Here is a 23,375-nt window from a genome sequence, read left to right as displayed (position 1 = left end):
ACCAGCTTCGCCGCGGTTTGCTCTCGCGTTCCCCGAACAAGCAGGTAATATTCCCTGCGGTTTGCAGGGTGGTTCGGGGAACGCGAGAGCAAACCGCGGCGAAGCTGGTCTCCTTTCCCGGTTTGCTCTCTCGTTCCCCGAACCCCCGAGCAAGCAGGTCTCCTTCCCTGCGGTTTGCAGGGTGGTTCGGGGAACGCGAGAGCAAACCGCGGCGAAGCTGGTCTCCTTTCCCGGTTTGCTCTCGCGTTCCCTGAACCCCCCTTGAAGCCGCCCAACAGCGCTGCAGTGTGGCCACATCTAACACCACTTGCAGCGCTGGTTGCTGTAAGTGTGGCCACTCTGCAGCGCTGGCCCTATACAGCTGTACTAATACAGCTGTAACAACCAGCGCTGCAAAATTTTAGATGTAGACATGGCCTAAGTTTTTGTTCTGTTTGTATGGGAAATATTTCAACCCTTCCTTCCCCTGCCCCCCCATTTATGCAGCATTCTTGCGGGGGAAAAGAGAGATCTTGGGATTCCCTCACATTGGGATCGTGTGCTGGCCTAAGTGTTCATTTCACCCTTTTTGTTTTGCTTGGATACTAATCTTTCATCATGCTCATTAGTCAGAAATCTACAATTTGTCTTCTCAGCATGGGTAGCTGCTTGGGGGACTAGTGAGTAGAACTAGACAACTAACTAATTTTTTTGGGTTCGGTGGCTGAACCAGAAAAATACTAAAAAAAAACTGTAGCTTTGGGTTGAGTTGAAGACAACAGTGATTTTATTTTTCTTGGTGAAATGAAAATCTCATTTTGTTTCATTTTGCAGTGGCTTTTACCCTTTTTCATGTTGAGTTTTAAAAATATAACAATTTCATTTTGAAATGAAAAGTCAAAATGTTTCATTTTGAAAATATCAAAATCAAGTGTTTTCACTCTTTGGAATTTGTCTTCCTTCATTTTTATTCACCTGAAACTATTTGCCAGATTTGACCCAAATTTGCGAACAATTCAGTTTGACCAAAAATGCAGGAGGAATCAACTATTCATCAATTGTTCATGGGGTGGGGCCAGACTCACACAGCTCTACTACAAAGATGATGGTTTAGATCCACCTGCTGGTGCTGCATTTTGAAACTAGAGTGAAAAGGTTTTTAAAAAATAGAGCTTCCATGCTTGGAAGATGAGAAGGAAGAACCCAGTTGTAATGGATCATGGAGCACCAGGTGCCAACTTCAGAGAAGGAAAAATTACAGGTAGGTAAGTATATGTAACCGTTCTTTCTGCCCCCACAAACTTATCCTGGACAGAATTTGTTTTAATCCGAAAAGAGGGACGGAATTATCAATATCCTTTTTTAAAATTCATGTTCAACTGGTTAAAACCAACAAACTAAAAGTATTGTTTTGGATGTGAGTTGTTGCAAGTTTCCCCCCTTTCAGGCACTAATTATAATTAAAGTCCCCCTTTTGAGTGACTGTTAAGATTAAAATATAATCCAAATGTTCTTTAAGTGTTCTGTAATCCTCACATCCTCTCCCCTCAACCACATGTTCAGAGACAAAATGAATGAGCTGAACCATGTTGTATACATGCAGATGAAGTAGTCCTCAAAGACTTGTAATTTGCCATGTGATCTTCCATTGGTTGGTTTACTGATAGTGACATGGTGCGTTGTGGTTAATCAGATCGTGAGCACTCTTCTTGAATTCACTGGGAAAGACAAAAGAGAGGAAATGTGAAAGTGCCCACAGTGCTTGCTTGCAATTCACTGCCTATCTAAATTACACCAGCTTGCTAAAATCTATAGATCTCATCCCTATTTTATCACTCACCTGGCAATGAAAAGAAATGCAACAGAAAAAGCCACATTCATGATTCAAATGACACTTAATAGACAAAAGTTAGGGTGGGAAAAACATTCAGTTTCTGGTCCGATTTGATTAGAGTTAATTGGGGCTGTCAATTAATCGCATTTAACTCACGTGATTAACTGAAAAAAATTAATCACGATAAAAAAACTAATCACGATTAATCGCAGTTTTAATCAAATCGTTAAACCATAGAATAGCAATTGTAATTTATTAAATATTTTTGGATTTTTTTTGACATATTCAAATATATTGATTTCAATTACAACACAGAATACAAAGTGTACACTGCTCACTGTGTATTATTATTTTTATTACAAATATTTGCACTGTAAAAATGATTAAAAGAAACAGTATTTTTCAATTCACCTTTTACACGTGTTGTAGTGCAATCTCTTTATTGTGAAAGTGCAATTTACCAGTGTAGAGTTTTTTGTTACGTAGCTGCACTCAAAAACAAAACAATGCGAGAATTGTATGTCACCTACTCTGTTTTACCCACATTCTTTCATATATTTCATGTTATAGCAGTCTCGGATGATGACCTTGCACATGTTGTTCATTTTAAGAACACTTTCACTGCAGATTTGACAAACCGCAAAGAAGGTACCAATGTGAGATTTCTAAAGATAGCTACAGCACTTGATCCAGGGTTTAAGAATCTGAAGTGCCTTCCAAAATCTGAGAGGGACGAGGTGTGGAGCGTGCTTTCAGAAATCTTAAAAGAGCAATACTCTGCTGCAGAAACTATAGAGTCTGAACCACCAAAAAAGAAAATCAACTTTCTGCTGGTGGCATCTGGCTCAGATAATGAAAATGAACATGCGTCATTTCTCACTGCTTTGGATTGTTATCGATCAGAACCCGTCATTAGTATGGAAGCATGTCTTCTGCAATGGTAGTTAAGGCATGAAGGGACATATGAATCTTCAGCATATTTGGCATGTAAATATCTTGCGATGCTGGCTACATCAGTGCCATTAGAACACCTGTTCTCACTTTCAGGTGACATTATGAACAAGAAGTGGGGCAGCATTATCTCCTGCAAATGTAAACAAACTTGTTTGTCTGAGCGATTGGCTGAAAAAGAAGTAGGACTGATTGGACTTGGTAGGCTCTAAAGTTTTACATTGTTTTATTTTTGAATGCAGTTATTTTTGTGCATAATTCTAAATGTGTACATTCAACTTTTGTAATAAAGAGATTGCACTATGGTACTTGTATTAGGTGAATTGAAAAATGCTATTTTGTTTTTTATAGTGCAAATATTTGTAATAAAAAATAAATATAGATTGAGCACTGTATACTTTGTGTTCTGGGATGTAATTGAAATAAATATATTTGAAAATGTAGAAAACATTGAAAAATATTTAAATAAATGGTATTCTATTATTGTTTAACAGTGCACTTAATAACACAATTAATTTTTTTAATTGCACAATTAATCACAATTAATTTTTGTATCGCTTGACAGCCCTAGAGTTAATTTATCCATGCTATAGCACTATGCTACATGCTGAAGATGGACTTTACTACTCTTAGAGATGATGATGGTATTTTTGCTTTGTGCTAATACAAAATAACAAAAGTAGCTGTCCTTTGATTCTCTGTACTCATCCTTTCTTTTTTCATTGAATAAACGTGTCCAATACCCAAACAATAGTGGATAAATAAGTCTAAGTCCAGATCATGCATTGAGTTCTGTGCAGCCAGATGAATGCCGATGCTGAGCCATTTTGAAGCCAGTTGTAGTCTGTGTGGGTGCTGAATTTTGTCCACATGGACTTCATTGCAGGATTGAGACCTTAATTAACAAGTACAACACTTCCAGCTTAGACATTTTCCTATGTTATTGGCCTGAACAGTGTAGACTGAACCAAACTGTTAAAAAGCAGCCATTACAAAACCATATTTGAGCCTAGTTGGAACTAACTTTTGAAAATGGTTTCAAAACAGTTTAGTCCAGTCAATGCTGGCCAGTCAGTCCATGTCTAAAACTTGTTTAGCTGGAATAGTGTTTATATAAAGTTCAAACTTGGTTTTCAATCTCTGTTCATGGCCCAGTGCAGACAAGGCCTGTATGATGGAGATGAGGGAGTTAGAACCATATTTTGTATCTTTTTACATGTAGGTTACTGGTTAGATACTATCCAAGTTTAGGTCAGTCATGACCATCTTGACAGCCTTTCAATTGTGTATGTAAAATAAAACTCTGGTCTTGGTACAATATTTGGTACAGCTATCCATTTCACAAAAAACACCATAAAAAAGCTAATGAACTCATTTTTCTCCCTTAGAGCAGTCCCTCCACAGTTGAAGCACCTTGTTATGGCAGCATGTAGGAAGCTTGCACTTGAATAGTATTGTAACTGTTCTTTGACTAAGCAGCAGTTTAGATAGCTATCTAGCTAAAAATCCATATTCCAAAGCTGTTTAATCTCATGCCTTTCATAAGCATTAAGCAATTAAAAATACCCGGGGGAAAAAAGTGTCTGGACTTAATAATCATTTTAAAATGTTCTCCTATTAGGTAGTACTGTATGGTATGTAAGCTTTATATTGTTCATCTAATACTCCTACCATAAAATTCTGTCCCTATTGTAACCAGTGGGAATTTTGCCATTGGCATCACTGAGCCAGGTTTTCACCCCATTTACTAATAAGAGTCTTTGGAATTCATAGCACTGTGCTTTACTACTCTGTAAAAGTCTGAGAGGAGTTCCCAGTAGACTAAGATAAAGACCATTTTATCTGAGCAATTTCACAAATCCTAAGGGACATTATTTAGTGACAGCATGATATAACCTGTATTTTTTAACAGTTCAAATCATGTCAACTCAGCCTACTGTGAATACACAGAGAAAGATGAATAAGCTTATACCATATTTTATGTAACTTCTATCAAACATTTGTACCAAACTATCTATCTTAGTTGTTTAAACAGGGCTAATCTATCTCTTGCTGAGCTGTCTTCAGTACATTATAATTCTTGCAGTGATTAAAGATTAAACAGAATATATTTTCAGAGGAAGCAATATAGAGCATACCACTCTGCTCTTTAGAAGCTGATTTCTACTCCTGTCACAAGTGGATGGAGTACATTTTTTTTTCTTTCATAGCACAATTATTTAAGGAGGGATCTCTGCAGAATTTGCCTTCGTGCCTTACAATAAACTTTTTCAAATCAAAGATAAAGTAGGCTTCAAAAACTGATAATGGGATGCCCTCTTTCCAACATAAATTAGGGGGGAATGGCTAATTTGTACTTTTTCAAGACTCCCCTTTTAAGCAGAGATTTACAAATAGAGGATTGACTGTGCCTTTTAATTGTAAACATTCTGAGTTCTTTTGCGTTAGTAGTCTTTTTCTTTCTGGTCACAAGTTCTGACAAACTTTATGAAATGACTGGAGGTGCTATTTTTCTAAAGCAAAAGATAACATCAGATGGGGAACTAGCAGTTACTTGTGCACACTTGCACACTCAACAGTGTGCTTCATTTTAACAGCTTTAGTAGTAATAGTTTTTACAGTCCTTGCTAAAATTGGTGGTTTTATTTTCAGATTGACACAAAGTAAATATGGGATTCTGCTGGATACTTCTATACATGTTGTGGCATTTGAAAACTCACATGCAATCTTCTTTTGTATAAAGTATATGGAAGGGTGTGCTTTTTGTCTTCCATTATCATTTTCCTACAATTTGTTCTACATCAATCTTTTTTCTAACTTTCCTTCCATGTTATAGGTGAAAATCAATCTTCCCTTTTTGGGAGAGTATGTTCAGAAACAATCCCTTAGAAGTAAGTTTCCAGTATGGAAGGCTTCAGGGTTTACTCTAGTATATTGAGCACCTCAGTATTAATCTATTGCATGTGTTCCCTTAGTTGTCACGTGAACCTGTAGTAAACCTATTGAGAGCATATGCTCAATAAACATAATATGCTTTAGTGCCCCTAAGTGATGAAGAGGAGGGAGGCATTCTTTTTGAGAACATCGCCAAGTCTGCCATTGATCCCTTTGACACATCTTCTGGATCTGTACAGCTGATTGCTATCAAACCTGTAGCATTGCCTCCTGCTCACCCTGCATCAGACAGGAGCCAGGAATCTGCTGTCATTAATGGAGAGGTAAGCGTCATCAGGCAGTGTTTCACCTGCTGGTTTCTTGATTATTTGTGGAGACACACATTGTGATAGGACCTTAGGTTGGTGCATTGAAGAGAGAGAGGAGAAATGTTAGAAGCCTTTCACCCTTTGTGTGGCCTATGCTCAGGACCCACTCTTACCTTACATACTTGCACTTGCATGGTGCCCTGAAGGAGGCAACCTATCTAGGTACTTTTATAGCCCTCATCCCTGTTGTATTTGAACACCTGACAATCATTAAGGGATTTTATCTTCCTAGCACCCCATTTTAGAAAATAGGGAACTGAGGCAAAGGGTTGATTAAGACATACTTTTTCAGGTTCACACAGGAAGTCCGTGTCTGAGCTGGGAGTTGAACCTAGATCTCAGAAGTCCCATCTTAGTGCCCTGTTGCTAACTAGACTATCCTTCCTGCTCACAGTGGGATGGGGAGAGAGCAGGTCCATGCCTTTGCTCTGTTTGTGTGCTGGCTTGCACATTAGGCACAGTTGTTCCCGAAGTCCCCATATAATGTTGTGGGTCTGCACTGGGATCTAATGGTGCCATTGACCAAATGCCACATCTTGGCTCTGAAACTTACCCAGTATATTATTTTACTGATATTTTTATGTAGATTTTGTTCTAGAACAAACTGCTTTATATGGGGAATGGGGGAAGTTATATACCAAAGGTGGAGGGAAGGCTTCTGATTTGCTCCTCCATGCTGCACACTTATGTAAAGGCTAACCAGGATATTTCCCCGGACTCTTTATTGGACAAAATCAACACTTTAAACTGCTAGCCGGTTAGAAACATGGTAAAAGACAGTGTAGTCAAGCTACCTATGTGAGACCAGATTAGAGCATTATATCATGTTCTGATTTTGTGCTTGTATTTTAAGTCCTAACGCATCACAATTGTCGCTTTCTATCCAGAGTCATGGCATGCACAATATTCAATGCCTATTTTTCTTCCAAGAACTGTGGGCTGTGTATCATCAGAGTAAGACCTAGGAACATACACATACTATTTCCTTACATACTCACAGATATGTTGGAGTTCTTAAGGCGATCATAGAATTTGACTTCTTAGCCACAAACAGTATATAAAGTAGACATTTTTTTACACAGTCAGCTTTGAGGCAGAAGTGAAATTTGTTCAAATATACAGAATACTACCCCCAGGCCTCCCTAAAAATAAGCATTGTTTGGGTCAAGAAGATGGTTGGCTAACATCAGCTCTCTTCTTCTGTGGCTGTGAATTGAGTCACTCTTATGATGTACTTAGTACCAGGGGATTAAGATTTATTTAACCATCTGCAAGTCATACAAAATACAACAACTCTGTCACTTGCACTTCCCTAGTGCTGACAGATGGCATGGTGTGGTGCAAGAGGCACTCTGCAAGGCAAATCGCTGCACATCAAATACACTTTTAAAATGTAATTGAGAAATCATCAGCATAGCACAGTCAGCTGAAATTCATTCACCTTCCATTAGGTAAACAAAGCCTTGAAGCAGAAGTCCGATATAGAGCACTATCGCAACAAGCTGCGCTTGAAAGCCAAGAGAAAAGGATACTATGATTTCCCCCAGATTGACTACAACAAAGAGCTGACAGAAAGAAAAAAGATATATGAGAAGGCACAAAAGGAAATAGACAATGTTTTGGAACCAGAGGCAGATGTATCTTCTCCATTTGCAGAGCCTAAGAACAGGTGAGATGTTTTTGTTTTTTATATACATCTAGAAGGTAGGTACTCCCCCAGGGCTGTAGTGCAGAACACTCATCTGAAGTGCAAACATCCATCACTGATGATGAAAATGTGTATTACATGCTAATGTTTACTCTGTTCAGTGCTTCCTATTTCATGAAGAAAATTGATGTTGCCCAAGATTATTTCTGAATGTTTCACATTTAATAAAACCATAACATGGTTACAGAAGAATAAGTGGAAAGAGAACAAAATTACTTGAAGGCTGCATGGGTCCAGGTCTTTTGTGAGCCATTTTAAAAGTGATCCAAGCTGAAAATGTGCTAAGGTTATTATTCAGAAAACTGATTATTCTAGAAATGGACTTGAGCCAGGAATTTGCATTTGACTCCGATCTTCTGCAAAGTGCAGGAGTGATCCAATCTATCATTTTGTTCTAGGCACAGCTGTAATTATTTCCAGAGCTGGATCTAAGATACAGGTAACTTAGACCCAGAAAATTAGAACATGTCACCGTTATGTCTGTTGATTTCAGTATCTCCTTCAGCAGTTAATGGTGACCACTTTCTACAGTGCTTTCTTCACTTTATTGCTCTGTGATTTTGTGTAGGTCGTTTAATCTTTGACATAATTTACTCATCTCTAAAATGAGTAAGGGTATTGTGAGGCCTCATCAATATTTGAGTGGCACTTTATGGCTCTTGGAGGCAATATATAAATGGAAAGCGTACATTCTTGGACACAGAGATGTACTAGTGGAGGAGATCGCAAAGAGCCCCATCTATACGCATTGCACAGTGGCTGGCCATACTTGCAGGCTCTGGTATGCACTAAGTGTCCCTGGAGCACAAGTTGCCCTACAAAGGGAGGAGGTCATGCCAAGCCCACTCCTCACCAACTAGTAGAGCCGGCCTTGTTGGGAGTGGCAGCACAGTCGGCATGCTCCCGCGTTGCGCTGGTGAGAGAGATTGTAGCAAGGATTCTAAAAAAGCATATCTTGGAATATAAGCAATAGCTGTAGACAAATGAGCTTGTTTATGTGAGGTCCCTGAGAGAGGTTTTACTGGTAGGTTAATGAAGAAAAAAGATTATGATTAAATTGTATCTAGTGTCCTTGTTGAAGGGTCTGGGGCATCAGTTCCTTGAACAGGAATTCAGTGAGGGAGGAATACATTGTTACATATGCATAGAAAAGGTAAAATATTGAATGTGAATATTAGCATTTTACAGTAATCCTATTTTTATTAGCACAATCTGTCCTGAGAATATAAATGAGGCCTGTAGAAACATGAATATTAATGTGAACAATTCACACAATGCAGTACTGAAGCCATATTTTGGCTATTTATTATGTATCCTAAGTGGTGTGGGGAAACGTTTAGAACATTCTATATGAAGCTTTAATATTAATCATCTGCTCTTTGTTAGATATGTCAATATTTGTTTGTTTATGCACCAGTATGCTGACAGATCCTGGAATATTTTTGTTTTTCTAAGTGTGCTTTCTAATAAATTGTGTTAACCAATGGGTAAGCTATTTTAGACAAAGTTCATTGTTATGAAAAACTGCATCAAGGCATGTACTCTGAACTGTCAAGGAGTGATCTGTCTGCCTTCTGGGGCTGATCCATTAAATGTTAATTGTACAAACACTAGAGATACTTGCTGAGTATAGCTGGGCTATGGGAACTGAAAACAAAGGGATCATTCCCTAATGCACTTTCTCTAAAGATGTCAGGCATTTTCAAAATTTGGGAATTTTTGTGGCCTGTCAGAAAAACTTACTATTTCTTGCAAACAACCAGTTTTATGGTCCCCACACCAACATCTAGAATGACAGATTTGCTGTAGATACCTAACTGTTTGTGCTGTAGGACATTTCCCAGCTTCAGGCATTTTTTTAACAGAATATGATAGCCAAAGTGACACATTATTGAATGAATAAAGTAACCAATATTGCAGTGTAGTGCAACTCTGAGAGATGAACTGATATAATGGAATTTCTATAATAAAAACAATCACTCTTACAGCACTCTAGTTTAGCATAAGACTAATACAGCTTGCTTTGTATCATTGTCCAGATATTGACATGCAATTAAAAACCTATAGCTTAAAATAGTTCACATTTTTAAAGATTAAAATACTGTAGAAGTAAGTAAAAGAATAAAGATTTCAGAGTTCTTGGAAAAAATGGCATGTTTTCCTCTTGTTCCACCAGTATAGCTACCATTAATGTTAATTGTATGTATGTCACTTCCAAAATGTTATGGGAGGAAAAAATAAATTAAATGCGTTATTCAGGCTGACCTTTATATATTCAGATTTGTGGAAAACAGCGTTTTAAAAATTGTTTACAAAACACCATCACTAAATAATTTGGTTTGTACAAGAACCAACACCCTGTGCTTTCAGTTGCTTTGAGCATTCTGTGCATCTAATTCATGCTTCAAAATGCTGCAGTTATGTTCCCAGAAGACACACACCATGTGATTACCAGTTATTAATGTTGATACCTCCCTTCTTGTTAGTGAATCTTCCTTAAATCAGGTAATTGGCAATCTCAGGGCAATTTTTTAAAACCTTGCTGATGGCATGCATGGTTCTCAGATTTTCCCTGCGTGGTGTGTAATCAGGTCAAGGATGTGCATTTTTTAGAGCACTAAATGTGTGAATCTTTTAGAAAATGTGTCCCTAACTATATAAGCAAGAGGAAATATTTGTTGTCCTTCTGAAAGAAACACATGTAATTCTAAATGCCTTTAATTTAGGAACGTAAGAATTGCCATATTAGATCAGATCCATGGTCCATCTGGTCCCATATCCTGTCTCTGGCTGTGGCCAGTACCAGAGCCTTCAGAAGAAGGTGGATAAACCCCCATAATAAACAATTGTCTAATAATATCTCTATTTGGGAAAGTTTCATCCTAATCCACTACTGAGCCCTGATTCAGCAAGGCACTTGGAATTTTCAGAAGTGCCTGAGCAATTTAAGAGCACAAGTGACTTTCAGTGGGACTTGTGCTCCTAAGTCCCTTAGGCATTTCTGAAAATTCCAAGAGCTTTGCGGAATTAGGACTCATCAGTGGGTTAGGAAGAAGCTTCTCCTAAATCATAGGTGCATTTGAAAATCCCACCCTTACACTGAAGCATGTGTTTCAGCACTTTGTTGAATCAGGATCTTAGGCTTGATGGTTAATATACTTAAAGTATTTTATCCTAGCTAGTGTAACTGGTTGATAGTCTTACTACTCAGGCACATGTCCAATGCTTTTTGAATTCTCCTAATATATTTGATTCAAGTATACATTGTGGTGGTAAGTTCCATGGACTAATTCCTCATTGTGTAAATGAGTGTTTCCTTTTATCAAGTATGTCCTTTAAATGTGTTGTCTCTTAGTTTCATTGACTGTCCCCTTGTTCTTGTAGCATATAAAAGGTAAATAGCAGTACTTGATTGGACTTTGTGCCACTCTCTATTTCACATGTCTCTCCTGTGTGGCTCTCTCCGAAGTAGCTGTGATCTTTTTAATCTCTCTAATATTGAAGTCTTTCCATGTTTCTAATTTTTGTTCATTTTTTCATATATGGCTATTTTTAAGTCAAGACAGTTACTTTTAAGACAAAACTTTAAAGGTCATTCATTGGTTTATCTTTACCGTACTAAAATCTGTTGTCTGCCATAAAGCCCTCAGCTTTATCTATGATGCCAGCCTTTTTTGCCCTTTCGTCAAATCTCACCACAAAAACCTTCACACTTTCTACCATGTCATCCATTATTTATTGGGAGGAGATTCCCAGAAAGCCCCCTTCATTCCAGTAACCTCCTTCAGATCTGTCAAAACTCACGTCTCCTCTGATACCTTCGAAACACTTGACAATGGCTGGGCAGCTGGAGTGCTTTAACTGCTGCTTATTGCATTTATAATTGTGTCTGTCTCTCTCTCTCACTGGGTGGGGTGGGCCAGGGTTCTGAGGTGGGACTGAACATTCTCTCTTTCTCAGGTGCATGGCTGGCTAGTTCTTGCTCATGTGCTCAGAGTCTAACTGATTGCCATATGGATCAGGAAGAATTTTCCCCCCAGGTCTGATTGGCAGTGAATTTGGAGGTTTTTCACCTTCCTCTACGGTGTGTGGGAGTGGGTTATTTGCTGAGATTATCTGAATATATCTCAATGAGTTCCCTACCATTGCAGGGGCCTCAGGCATTGTTGCACTTTGGTCCTTCCTGTTCTCTCCCTGTGGCACATAATAATTTGAGCTCCTGTGGGCTGTAATACTTTGGTCTAGTGTCAGTTGTTGGGTTAAGTGTGTGGGTGCTGGATGATGTTGGTGGCCTGTGATATACAAGAGTTCAGACTAGATGGTCTGGGGGTTACTTCTGCCCTTAAACTCTGTGATTACACAATAGTTTGTGTACTTGGTTATCCATTGCCTGTGGGAGGGGAACTTTGCACTATACTGATCCTGGAGTTGGCTTGGTCCCCAGTGCAACTTGAAGCAGCCTCATATCATAATAGCACCTAAGGGACTGACCCAGTCAGGGATCAGCTTGAGTGTGGAGCCCCCTGCTCTCTCCAGCCTGAGGGGTTGAGAATGGGGTGGTGTAAAGTGGATGTAGCTACCCAGTTAGACCACAGAAGTGGCAGACAAAGCAGCTTAAACTTCATCTCTTCCCATGTATGCCAGGTGGGCTGGGAGCAGGTGACACAGAAGTGGTGCATGGGCTTTCCTCCACATATATATTCGTCTACTCAGGGAAATCCTCAAGATGTCCTGCTAGTGCAGCAAGCATCTGGAAAGGGAGGAAGGGCTGAGGATAAGGCCCAATGATAATTCACTTCTCCTGAGTTCTAATCCTGGTTTTGGTGGTGGTATTCTGTGTTCCTAAATTACTTGCCCACGGTCACAGTTTTCCAATGTAGGTGTTTAAAGCTGAGCACCTAAATCCATACTTGGGCATCTAAATAAAATGATTTTCAAAGTTTCTCAGCACCTCCAGCACCCATTGAACTGACAAACTAATGTTAGGTACAACTAATTATTTTAAATCCTATCAGCTATAAACCACAAAGGATCCTGGTATTCTCCTGGAGCTTAGCTCCTCTGGGCAGCTCCAGTTTATGGTTCCTGTGCCCTTTAGCCCTTTACTCTGGTGTTTTAATAAGAGAACACAAACTATATAATGATCTCTTCTGTAATTTTGCCTTCTTCCAGCACTTGTGTGTATAGAAAAGGTATGCTATTAAAGTGGCTCTTTTGTAATAACTAAGATAATGTTAGAATAAAGGTTATAATTGCAGAATACTGTCTGTCATTTATTTTTGTGCTTTGCCTTCATTTTAATATTTTCTCATTGGATTTTCTCCAGGCAGCAGACAAAGAACTCTGTATACAGAAGCAGACAGTCTCTGAACAGCCCTAGCCCAGGAGAAACCGAGATGGATCTTCTAGTTACCCGGGAGAGACCAAGGCGTGGGATCCGCAACAGTGGATATGATGTAAGTTTATCAGCTGCATTCAGTGAAGTTTGCTCAATAAATCCTTAATTCAGTCTTTTAGAAAAGGAAAGAAAAGAGAAAAAGCCTAGGGTAAGCTAACCAGAGTGCATTTATGAGTTTAACCTTAAGGTACATTATATCTCCTCAATGCCCCAAATTACTGAAAGCAATTGCAGAACATTTAATGTACTTTCTAACTGCAGCTTGTTTTGCAGTGTAACAATGGTGAACAAAACTTCCACCTTGAAAATCAGTACTAAATTAAAGCATTGATTCCTAAATCTTATTTTATTTTAATAATTGCACTGAATATACAACCATTTATAACCTATTGGCAATTTTATTTTTTCTCCATTGTTTCTTTGCCTGAAATTAGGATCCAGATCCTCAACCCTGCTCCACACCCTGGGTGGTGCAAAAGAGATGGAAAATTTGGTTGCAGAGCCGTTGAGGGATTCCACTTGGGTAGAGGAATCCCCTGCTGATACAAAGCCGATGTAGTCAGATCTTGATTACATTCTTGTTTCAGGGGCAAGAGGCTGCCTATTCAGAGCAAGTTGTGCTCCATTAATCCTGGACTGGTGAATGGCCCCAGAAGGTTGTTTTAGCCTTCATTAGTTGAATTAAGTATAGCCTCTATGCTGAGGCCAAACAAACCCGCCTGAATCAAGGAAGCAAAAGAGTAAAACAGTGCCATCATGCAATATTTGCAACCTCATCTCAAATCCTGCAGCTCAGGCATACGAGAGGATTTGGTCCTAGAGATGAAGTAAAAGATGGAGAGGAAGTTTTGGGGAAATAAGGGAATGCTTCTGGGCATGGGGTATCCTTTAACATCTGGAGAGACTGACATTTTGCATGGGACTTACTAATTAACTCCAACTGTCTGGTTTTTAGATAAGTGAAGGAATTTGGCAGTATGAGGGAATATGTTCAGGAAAATCTAAACCAGGGTGAATTGATTTAAATCAGTAATTTAAATCACCAATTTTAATAATAATTTAAATCAGCAAGCCAGAAACCTTGATTTAAATAATCATTTTAATCTCATTTTGTATTTGTACTTTTAACGTATTTTCCTAAACAAAAATTAATGCTCATTGGTTGGTGGCCATTAAAACATGCGGATTTGCAACCCAAAATAGCCTTTACACTCAATTTGGTACTTGTTTTTCTTCCTAGGAGGATACATTGTATATGTATATATTTATTTAAGCATTTATACAGTTTAGCATATGTTTGTTCAATTCTTAATTTTACTTTTTTTATCATGTTAGAAAATGGTGAGTGACACTTTGCCAAACTGGAAACATGTCTGTATTTTTTATGGTATTGTGTGACTCCAGTTGCTGTTCATTTTGGTACTATTAGCTGAATGCCTATAGTTAAATCAAAGGAGGCTGTAAGAGGCTTGTTATGGAACCTAGTGGGAAAGGCAAAAAAATGACAGAGGTCAGCCTCAGGTACACAGCTTCAAAGGCATTAAGATAACAGTGGCTGGGCCAACAATTGGTGAGAGAATTCACCTAGCTGGCTCCAAACAGGCCTAAAACGTTTTTACTCTTCCCAAATCTAAATTTGGAATTAAAAGGAGACCTAAGCCCTCAATGACCTTATAAAAGAAAGAGGATGTTTGGCTCCGGGTGAGCTGAGAGGCTGGCCAGGATGTGGCAGTGAAAAGGCTGACAGACTGAGTCACAGAGACAGGGAGGAGACTTCAAGCAATCTAGGCAGTTCAGATCAGATGCTGAATGAGCCAGACCTGTTTGAGCTGCAGATAGAAAATTAAGTTTAGGTAATTGAATACACATATAGACGTTTTTGTCTATTTTAAATCTGTTTCTCCAAGCACTGTGTATCTTTGGGGCAAAATAAGCCATTCTTTGTTCTGAGAAAGTGCTTCTGTGTATCACTGTAAACATGCTGTCAGAGGATCCCAATGAGGGTCCAGAGTTGGACCTATCGAATTAGTCATGCGTGATACCCAAGCAGCTGTAATATAGGTCCTGGTATGGGAATGGATGAATTGTGGAATTCCAGCCCAGAAGATGTAAAGGTCCAAGTCCTGACACCTGTGTGGGGTGCACTCAGAGAGACCTGAGAAGGTAGAGTGCTGCAGCTAGCCCAATAACTGTGACAGATGTATTTTTTATTTACTATACAATTGTTTTACTCATTATTTATGTCACGCTGGATGGATACTGGAATTCATTAAGAAGGCGCAAAAACAGCATTTTAAAATTGTTTTCAATTAGTTTAATAAACCTAATTTAAATGCCAAAGTAAGTATATCAAAACATGTTTTGCATTTAATACTAACAGATTTATTAAACAAAGAAAGCATTATCTGTAGTTAGGGAACTGAACAAATTGTTTCTAGTCAACATGTCCTTTATGATTTTAGAACTAGTAGACTTTATCTTCTCATGCTTAGTTTTTGTTAGATTGGAAAAGGAAAATAAAATTTCCTGCTTTTAACTTTAATCTGTATCTTAATTTTGAATGAACTACTCTTTACATTGAGGCAGATAAATAAACTTAAATGAAAAAAATACACTTTCTGCAACAGAGACTAATACAGCTAAAAGCTAGTTTAGCACATCAATGAACTCAGCTCCAGGTGCTTAGCCAGTGACTTCCATCAGTTTGGTGGCCTAACTTTCTTTAAAACTTTGGTAACAAACATATTACTTTAATATTTTTTATTTAAATTACATTTATTTTAACAGATGATACTCAGTTTAGGCCTCCACATAGGTTGTCATTATTTCAAATTTAATCCTAAATATTTGTATAGATAAAATGTATTTACTTTAAATTTCCAAAATCAAAACTATTTGATTTAAAAGTCAATTTTTATCCACCCTGATCTAAACATGTTATATTCATCAGATTTCTTAAATGTCTCTTGCATGTTGACATTTCCTATTGTGTAAATCATCAATATGTCAAGTAATGAGGATGACTGATACGGCACAGTCTAATTAACTGGAATACTTTTTGACATTACACACACTTAAATAGGTTATTCTATCAAAATCTGTAGTTAAACTATAAAGGTTTTGTGAAAAGAAAAAAGTATTTTCAGTATCTTTTACTTATGCAAGCTTCTCTAAAAAGAAACATTTAGGTAGCAAACATTTTCAGGTCCAGCCTCCCCAGGTAATCAAAACATTGAATGACCCAAGAAAAGCAGATCTGTATTATGTGCTATTTTTTAATGGATTTGGGTAGGGTTGTAGATAACATGGCTCTGGAATATCAATAGTTGAGAACTTTCTGTAGGCATAAATGGATTCCTGTAATTAACTCAAAAATACAAGAATAAGGATTTTATGGTGCTGAATTTAATCTGTTTTTTTTTGGGGGGGATGGAGGGAGGAGAGGAAGAGGAGGGGCAGTGCGAGACTTTAAAAAAGCTGTAAGTAGTGTAACTAATTCATTCATATTCCAAAAGGCCCTAATCTCAAACTCCATGTTTCATGTACATCAAGCATGCCTTTGCTGTTCCTCCTCCCTTCATGTCATAGTTGGCTTTGGCTATGTAGTGGTAATTTACATAAAATTAGTTCTGCCTGAAGACCTCAAGTGGATCCTCTCTGATATAACTGCCAATGTTTTCAGAGCAATAAATGTCTAATCCTTCTTTTTTGGAATCCACTTCTTGGGGCAATGAATTCCACAGATTAATTGTTAGGTATGTGTATGCAGTATTGCCAACCGCAATCATTCAAAATAATGAATCAGCAGATTTAATAAAACAATAAAATAATTAAAAATATTGCAAGACGTGATAAAATCATGAATTGGCAATACATTGTCTTGCCTTGTTCTTGTACTGTGAGAAAAAGCAAATAGGATCATCCAATCTACCTTCTCTGTATCAGTAACATTTTTTATTCCTCTATCACATCCCCTCTTATCTTTTTGCTCTCTTAATTAAACGGTCCAAAATTTTTGACTTTGGCCTGTATGGAAGTCTTTCTTTCCTTATAACCATTTTCTGTGGATTTCTCTGGACAGCTGTGTTTGCTATCTCTTTCTTCTTAAAACTAGGTGACTGGAACTGAACACAGTTTTTCTGGTGAGGGCATATCATTGATTTATGTAATGGCATTGTAATATCTTCAGTAGTTGTCCGTGATATTGTACCTATGTTATGGATTACTTGATGGTTACCTGTTCTGTTCATTCCATCTGGGTCACCTGGCATTGGCCACTGTCGGAAGACAGAATACTGGGTTAGATGGACCTTTGGTCTGACCCAGTATGGCGTTCTTATGTTGTTATTCCCAGGATATTAAAAAGACAAGGTGGATGAGGTAATATCTTTTATTAGACCAACTTCTGTTGGTGAAAGATACATTTTTGAGCCTAAACAGGTCCTTCTTCAGGTCCTTCACAATTTAACATTCACACTTATTCCTGAATATTTATAATTCTGATGTTTTTAGTGTGAAATGAAAATAAACAGTAAATAATACAAGCCAAGCATATATGATGAATTAATACAACTAGATTTTAAAACTTGAATAAATGTTCATCCTTCACAACAGCCTCCTCCAAAATCTGCGTGGTCATCCTAATGTTAGTATTGAATCAGGTTGTAGCATGAAGTTCTGGTAAGGAATCATTATTCTTATGGTATATTTTAGCACTATTTTCTTCATTTTCAAGAAAGGATCAAAGACTCTAGAAGTGTAATGGCTTAATTACAGGGCTGTAGTTGGGCACCTGATTTATTTCAGCATTAGGTATTAATAGAGCTCTTGTGGATTTCTAGTCACTGACACTTTTACAGGCTTGAGGAAATAGGCCAGGATTATACCTATTAATCTTGAAAAAGGGAGCACTGTGACCACCGAAGCTTTATTAGCTGTATGTATACCCAAAAGCCCTCCATATTTTATAGTTACTGTACTGGAATTTCCTCATTTGTTCATCCTCTGCATAAATAGAACAATCATGGAGGAAATATATTTGTACAAATGATTTCTGGCGCAGTGTCACATTAACTGTAGGCAGTTAATATAGAAATCAGACTTTTGATTTTTAGTGTTTGTGAGAATTGATTCTATGTAGTGATTTGCTTAATTTCAAAGTGCATTGACTTTTTTTCTGAAAAATAAGCCATGGCAAAGCAAGGCTGAAATTTGGAACTTCTTAGAAACAACTGTAGGTCCAGTCTTTTCACCATTGCATTCTGTGCCTCTCTCCTGCACTCAACCCTGTTCCTGATTCCTGCTCCACTCCTAGCTCCTGCATCATCCCTCCCTTTGCCTCTATTCTGTGCTCCTCTTCCGTGCTTGATCCGTGCCTCTCCTCCAATTCCTTCCCGTACACCTTGCTTCCAATCATTAGTTACCAGTCCTGGCTCCAATCCCGGCCTCAGACTTCTGACCCTAAGTCTGGCTTGACCCTTGGCTCTGGCATTTGGTATATGACCTTGGCTCTGACCCTCAGCTTCAACTCCTGATTCTGACTCTGGCTTGACCCCTGGCTCTGGTAATTGGCAGTTGACTCTGATGCTGACCCTTGGCATTGTTCTCTAAACTGGACACCTGCTCCACCTACTAGACCTGACTCCTGCTCTAATAGGTCTGACCGATTACATCCTGGTCGATAACACCATGGATGGATTAAAAAACCCCCACCTCTATAAATGTATGCACATCCTTTCGCAAAGGCTACTCTATGGATTTAGAATAGAACTAGAGGAGATCATTTTTTTCAGCTTACCACTGACACCCATTGCAAATAATCCAGATCTTATTCCAAATCACAAACTAGAGAGTTTTAAAGACTGGGCGAACCAGTGAATGCACACGATTGGCCAGCTATTCACACACAAAGACATATTTTTAAATATTTCTGGCATGTCCTAAGTTTTTATGGTTGCAAAGTCAAGCACTCAACACTAATTCTTAGAAAACCACTTCTCAAGAATGAACAAGAGGACTTAGTACATGGAGCTGAGAGGCCCATTGCAAGTGAATATGTAAGGTTTTTGTAACATTTGTGGGTCTAGTCTCTCTTTTGATACACATTGGACTCATTAATACTAAGAATTAAAGGGACATTGTCAACTTAAACTATAATTTTTAAAAATTAGTTAAATAATTTCACCTGCCTCTGAGTCTCCCTGGCAGTTTTCTTGGCTTTACAATTATATTTACCTATTTTTAAAAAAGATTTTCTCCTTCATATGTGATGTGTGGAAGACCCACACAAACAAAGGAAACTGACTAACCATAAAGGGAGAAAATGATGTCCCATGAATGCGCAAGGTAAATGAAATGAGAAAGATTAAAATAGCAGTGTTTCTCTCTAATCTCTTAGGTGTTCCGCCTTACATTAGAAGGAAAAAAATATTCCAATAGGTATACATTTTTTAAAGTTAATGATGTCCCTTTAAATGTGAAAGAGAGGAAGAATTAAAGCTCTCACAATAATTACACACATACACACACACACAGACATTTTAAAATAAAGCTTTTATGATTGGAAAGTCAAGCACTCGAAAGTTAGGACATGCCAGAAATAGGGCCTCTTGTCATGTGCATTATGATAGTCTTTAGTTATATGGTCATACTATTTTTTCCACACGATCCCCCTCTGCCTTATTTAGTGCACAGAATGGACATGTTCTAGGGATGAATCAGAACTGTGTAGTGAAAGAGACTGTCTCTTGGACCCCTGCCTCATTTGTTGCAGAAGCTGGAAGGCTGTAGAGAATGAGGCAGAGAATTGCAGGAAGGGAAAGGATGGTTTCATGGTTAAGGCAGTTGAAAGCTGTACTAGAGAACTGAATTCTATCCCTGCTTTTGCCAGAGTTCCTGTATCCTGCTGGGCATATCACTTAAACCAAACTTTTTACAGGTGGTCACTAATTATGTGTTCCTCATTCTTTTGGTTACCTGACTTGAGACCCCGGGTCTGATATGCAGAGCTTCTGAGCACTCACAGCTGCTATTGACGTAAACATTGTAATATATGGTCTTATGAATTATACCATTTTGTGCCTGGGCATGAGAAACTTCTGGTGTATCTGTGATGGAGAAAATATGTGAAAAAGCAACACAGACCACTGTTCTTATAAGCGTGTGTGAATATAAAATGCTTTTATTTTATCCAACAGACAGAACCTGAAATGATAGAAGAAACAAATGTTGACCGTGTCAATGAACCTCGAAGTTATACCAGATCCCGTCAGGCTAAAGGCCACTCTGAGACATCAACTTTAAGTTCTCAGCCTTCCATTGATGAAGTTAGACAACAGATGCATATGCTATTGGAAGAGGCATTTAGTCTGGCATCTGCAGGCCATGGAGGGCAGAATAGACAAGATGCTCACAGTTCAGCACAACACTTACCATACTCTGAAGTGGTGACCAGTGCTCCTGGTACCATGACCCGACCCAGAGGGGGAGTACAGTGGGTGCCAACATATAGACCAGAAATGTATCAGTATAGCTTACCAAGACCAGTAAGTTAAAATATTACTTACTATACTGTACTATCATGGGGATACTTGTGTTCTGGGCTATGTTTTTAAAACCGAGAGCCTCATGTGCATGAAACACATACATACTTGTACTTCTGGTAACTATATGCACATTTGTAGGTGTGTGCATGCACACACACTTAAAAGAAGACTCCTAATTTTTAATAATGGGCCCCTCATCTGGGCTGTTTACATAATAATGTGAAGCAGTACTTCCTTATGTTTGTTTTAAACCTGCTGCTTAATAATTTCATTGGGTGACCCCTGGTGCTTGTGTTATGTGAAGAGGTAAAATAACACTTTCTCCCCACCATTTGTGATTTTATAGACCTTTATTGTACCCCCCCAAGTCTCTTTTATAAACTGAACAGTCCAGTCTTTTTAATCTCTCCTTGCATGGAAGACATATCCCTAATCATTTTTGTTGCTCTTCTCTTTAGCTTTTCCAATTCTGATAATTTTTTTTTTGAGATGGTGGGTGACCAGACCGGCATGTAGTATTCAAGGTGTCGGTATACCATGAATATATTCAGTGGCATTATGACATTTTTTGTCTTCTCTCTCCCTTTCCTAATGATTCCTAATGTTCTGTTAGCTTTCTTTTGACTGCTGCTGCACACGGAGTGCATGTTTTCTGAGAACTCTCCATGATGACTCCACAATCTCTTTGTGTGGTAACAGCTAATTTAGACCCCATCATTTTGTATGTATTGTTAGGATTATGTTTTCCAATGAGCATTACTTTGCATTTATCAACACTGAATTTCATCCCACACATTCAACACAAGTACAGTAAGTGGCTTCTTATTTTTTAAAACAGTGGTTCTCAACGTTATGGGGGCATCTGTAGCAGTTTATCACACCAAGGCGTCATTTACCTGCTTTTTCTTATTCATTGTTCACACAGTAGCACACCAGTTAATGACTAGGAATGTCAGATTTGGAGACGCTCATGTTCATAGATGGTTGGAGAATACATGGCTGATCAGGGAGCTGACAGTAGCTATACTTAGGATACACTGAGGGTTATCTTGGCAGGAGGGCCAAGTGTACCAGTTGCAAGGACTGCAAAGTGTGGTCTAGAAAGGATAGTCTTGTGCTTAAACCACTGGTTTGGGACTCAAGAGCTGGATTTAGTTCCGGTCTCTTCCACAGATTTCCTGTGCGACCTTGGGCAAGACAATCTGTGCCTCATTTTTCTCATCTGTAACATGTAGATATTTCCTGCCTCTGGAGTATTGAGAGGATAAATTGATGAAAGGCTGGGGTGCTCAGACACTGCAGTGATGGAGTTTGAAAAGCATGTGGATAGCAGTATCCGAACTGCTGTCCATGCTCATGGTTGGAAATCAGTGTTTTAAACTCCCCGATACAGTAGAACCTCCGAGTTATGAACACCTTGGGAATGGAGGTTGTTCGTAACTCTGCAATGTTTGTAAGTTCAAACAAAACACTATGGATGTTCTTTCAAAAGTTGACAATTGAATATTGACTTAGTACAGCTTTGAAACTTTACTATGCAGAAGAAAAATGCTGCTTTCTCATTTTTTAGTAGTTTAACACAGTACTGTACTATATTTGCCTTTTTTGTTTATCTCTGCTGCTGCCTGATTGTGTACTTCCAGTTCCAAATGAGGTGTGTGGTTGTTCTGTCAGTTTGTAATCTGGTGTTTGTAACTCTGAGGTTCTACTGTACGGTATCTGAAGATCACAAAACAAACATTTTCTTTCACAAGTATTATAGGCAAAGCTAAACCTGGGATTAGTTTTATCTGGTGAAGTAAATAGAACAGCAGCCCCACTACTGGCAATGAAACTGAAAAATTAGGCTCTGTAAGAATGCAAAATTACTGAAAACACCTGGGAATTTGCTTCAGAAAGAGAAGAATCAAAAGATAAAGTTGTTGTTGTTGTTGTTATGGCAGTTTTTTGGCCAGGAGTACATGTTTTTCTGAAAGAAGGCATTTCGAGATTTATAACAAATGAAGATTCTTGACTCTGTCTATCTTCGAGTAATCTATTATTGTTAGAGAGAAATTGTTCCAACTCAGAATCATCATTGCTATGTTTACCCTCCATGGTAAGAAGAGTGTACAATAAAGGTTGCTTTTTCTGAACTATCCTTCATGGATAACTTAAAGCCAGTGGTATTAAATGCTCACGTTCAGGAAAATGCTATTTAAATCACAATAAAAGTACTCCTGGCACTTTGAAATTCCTCTACTGCAGTTCATACTGCATTTGATAATTTTTTATGGTTGGAATCTGATTAGCAGCTGTGCTGGTCATTAGGTGTCCAGTCAAATTACTTTTATAGTTAAGCAGATCTTTTTAAATTGAAATAAAAGAAGTTATATGGATACATATTTTTGAAGAGAGACTAGTCATATTGTTTTCAGCATCTTAATGTTAATGCTTTATAAATGGGATCTACAGGATTTTCACTAAGATTTGATGATGAAATTTCTCCAGTGTATCTCTAAATAAGAAACATTAAAATGCCATTCTTGTTTTTTTAAATAGATAGTAGCATTTAGCTGCGTGTCTCCAATAAGAACATGGTAGCGGCTTTATAAGGCTTTTCAGGCAGTTCATGCAGCTGCAAGGGTCAGCTGGAGCCTATCTTTAAGTGTTTGGCTATGGGGCCAACATCTGTAGTTTGAATTGGTGGTTTATTTTT

General features: G+C 38.2%; 1 protein-coding gene across 1 annotated transcript in view; it reads left to right on the top strand.

Moving 5' to 3' along the window:
- Positions 1-23,375, top strand: part of KIAA1549L (KIAA1549 like) — a 228,887-nt gene that overhangs the window by 177,906 nt on the left and 27,606 nt on the right. The window contains exons 13-16 of the mRNA XM_050955195.1: positions 5,804-5,982; positions 7,479-7,696; positions 13,062-13,191; positions 20,330-20,677. Coding sequence (XP_050811152.1) covers positions 5,804-5,982; positions 7,479-7,696; positions 13,062-13,191; positions 20,330-20,677 — 875 coding nt within the window. The remainder of the gene's footprint in view (positions 1-5,803; positions 5,983-7,478; positions 7,697-13,061; positions 13,192-20,329; positions 20,678-23,375) is intronic.

The sequence above is a fragment of the Gopherus flavomarginatus genome, chromosome 5 (genome assembly GCF_025201925.1).
Source record: "Gopherus flavomarginatus isolate rGopFla2 chromosome 5, rGopFla2.mat.asm, whole genome shotgun sequence".
NCBI classification, from domain to species: Eukaryota; Metazoa; Chordata; order Testudines; family Testudinidae; genus Gopherus; species Gopherus flavomarginatus.
The sequence above is the reverse complement of the archived record's forward strand: the minus strand, read 5'-3'. Positions and strand labels throughout refer to the sequence as shown.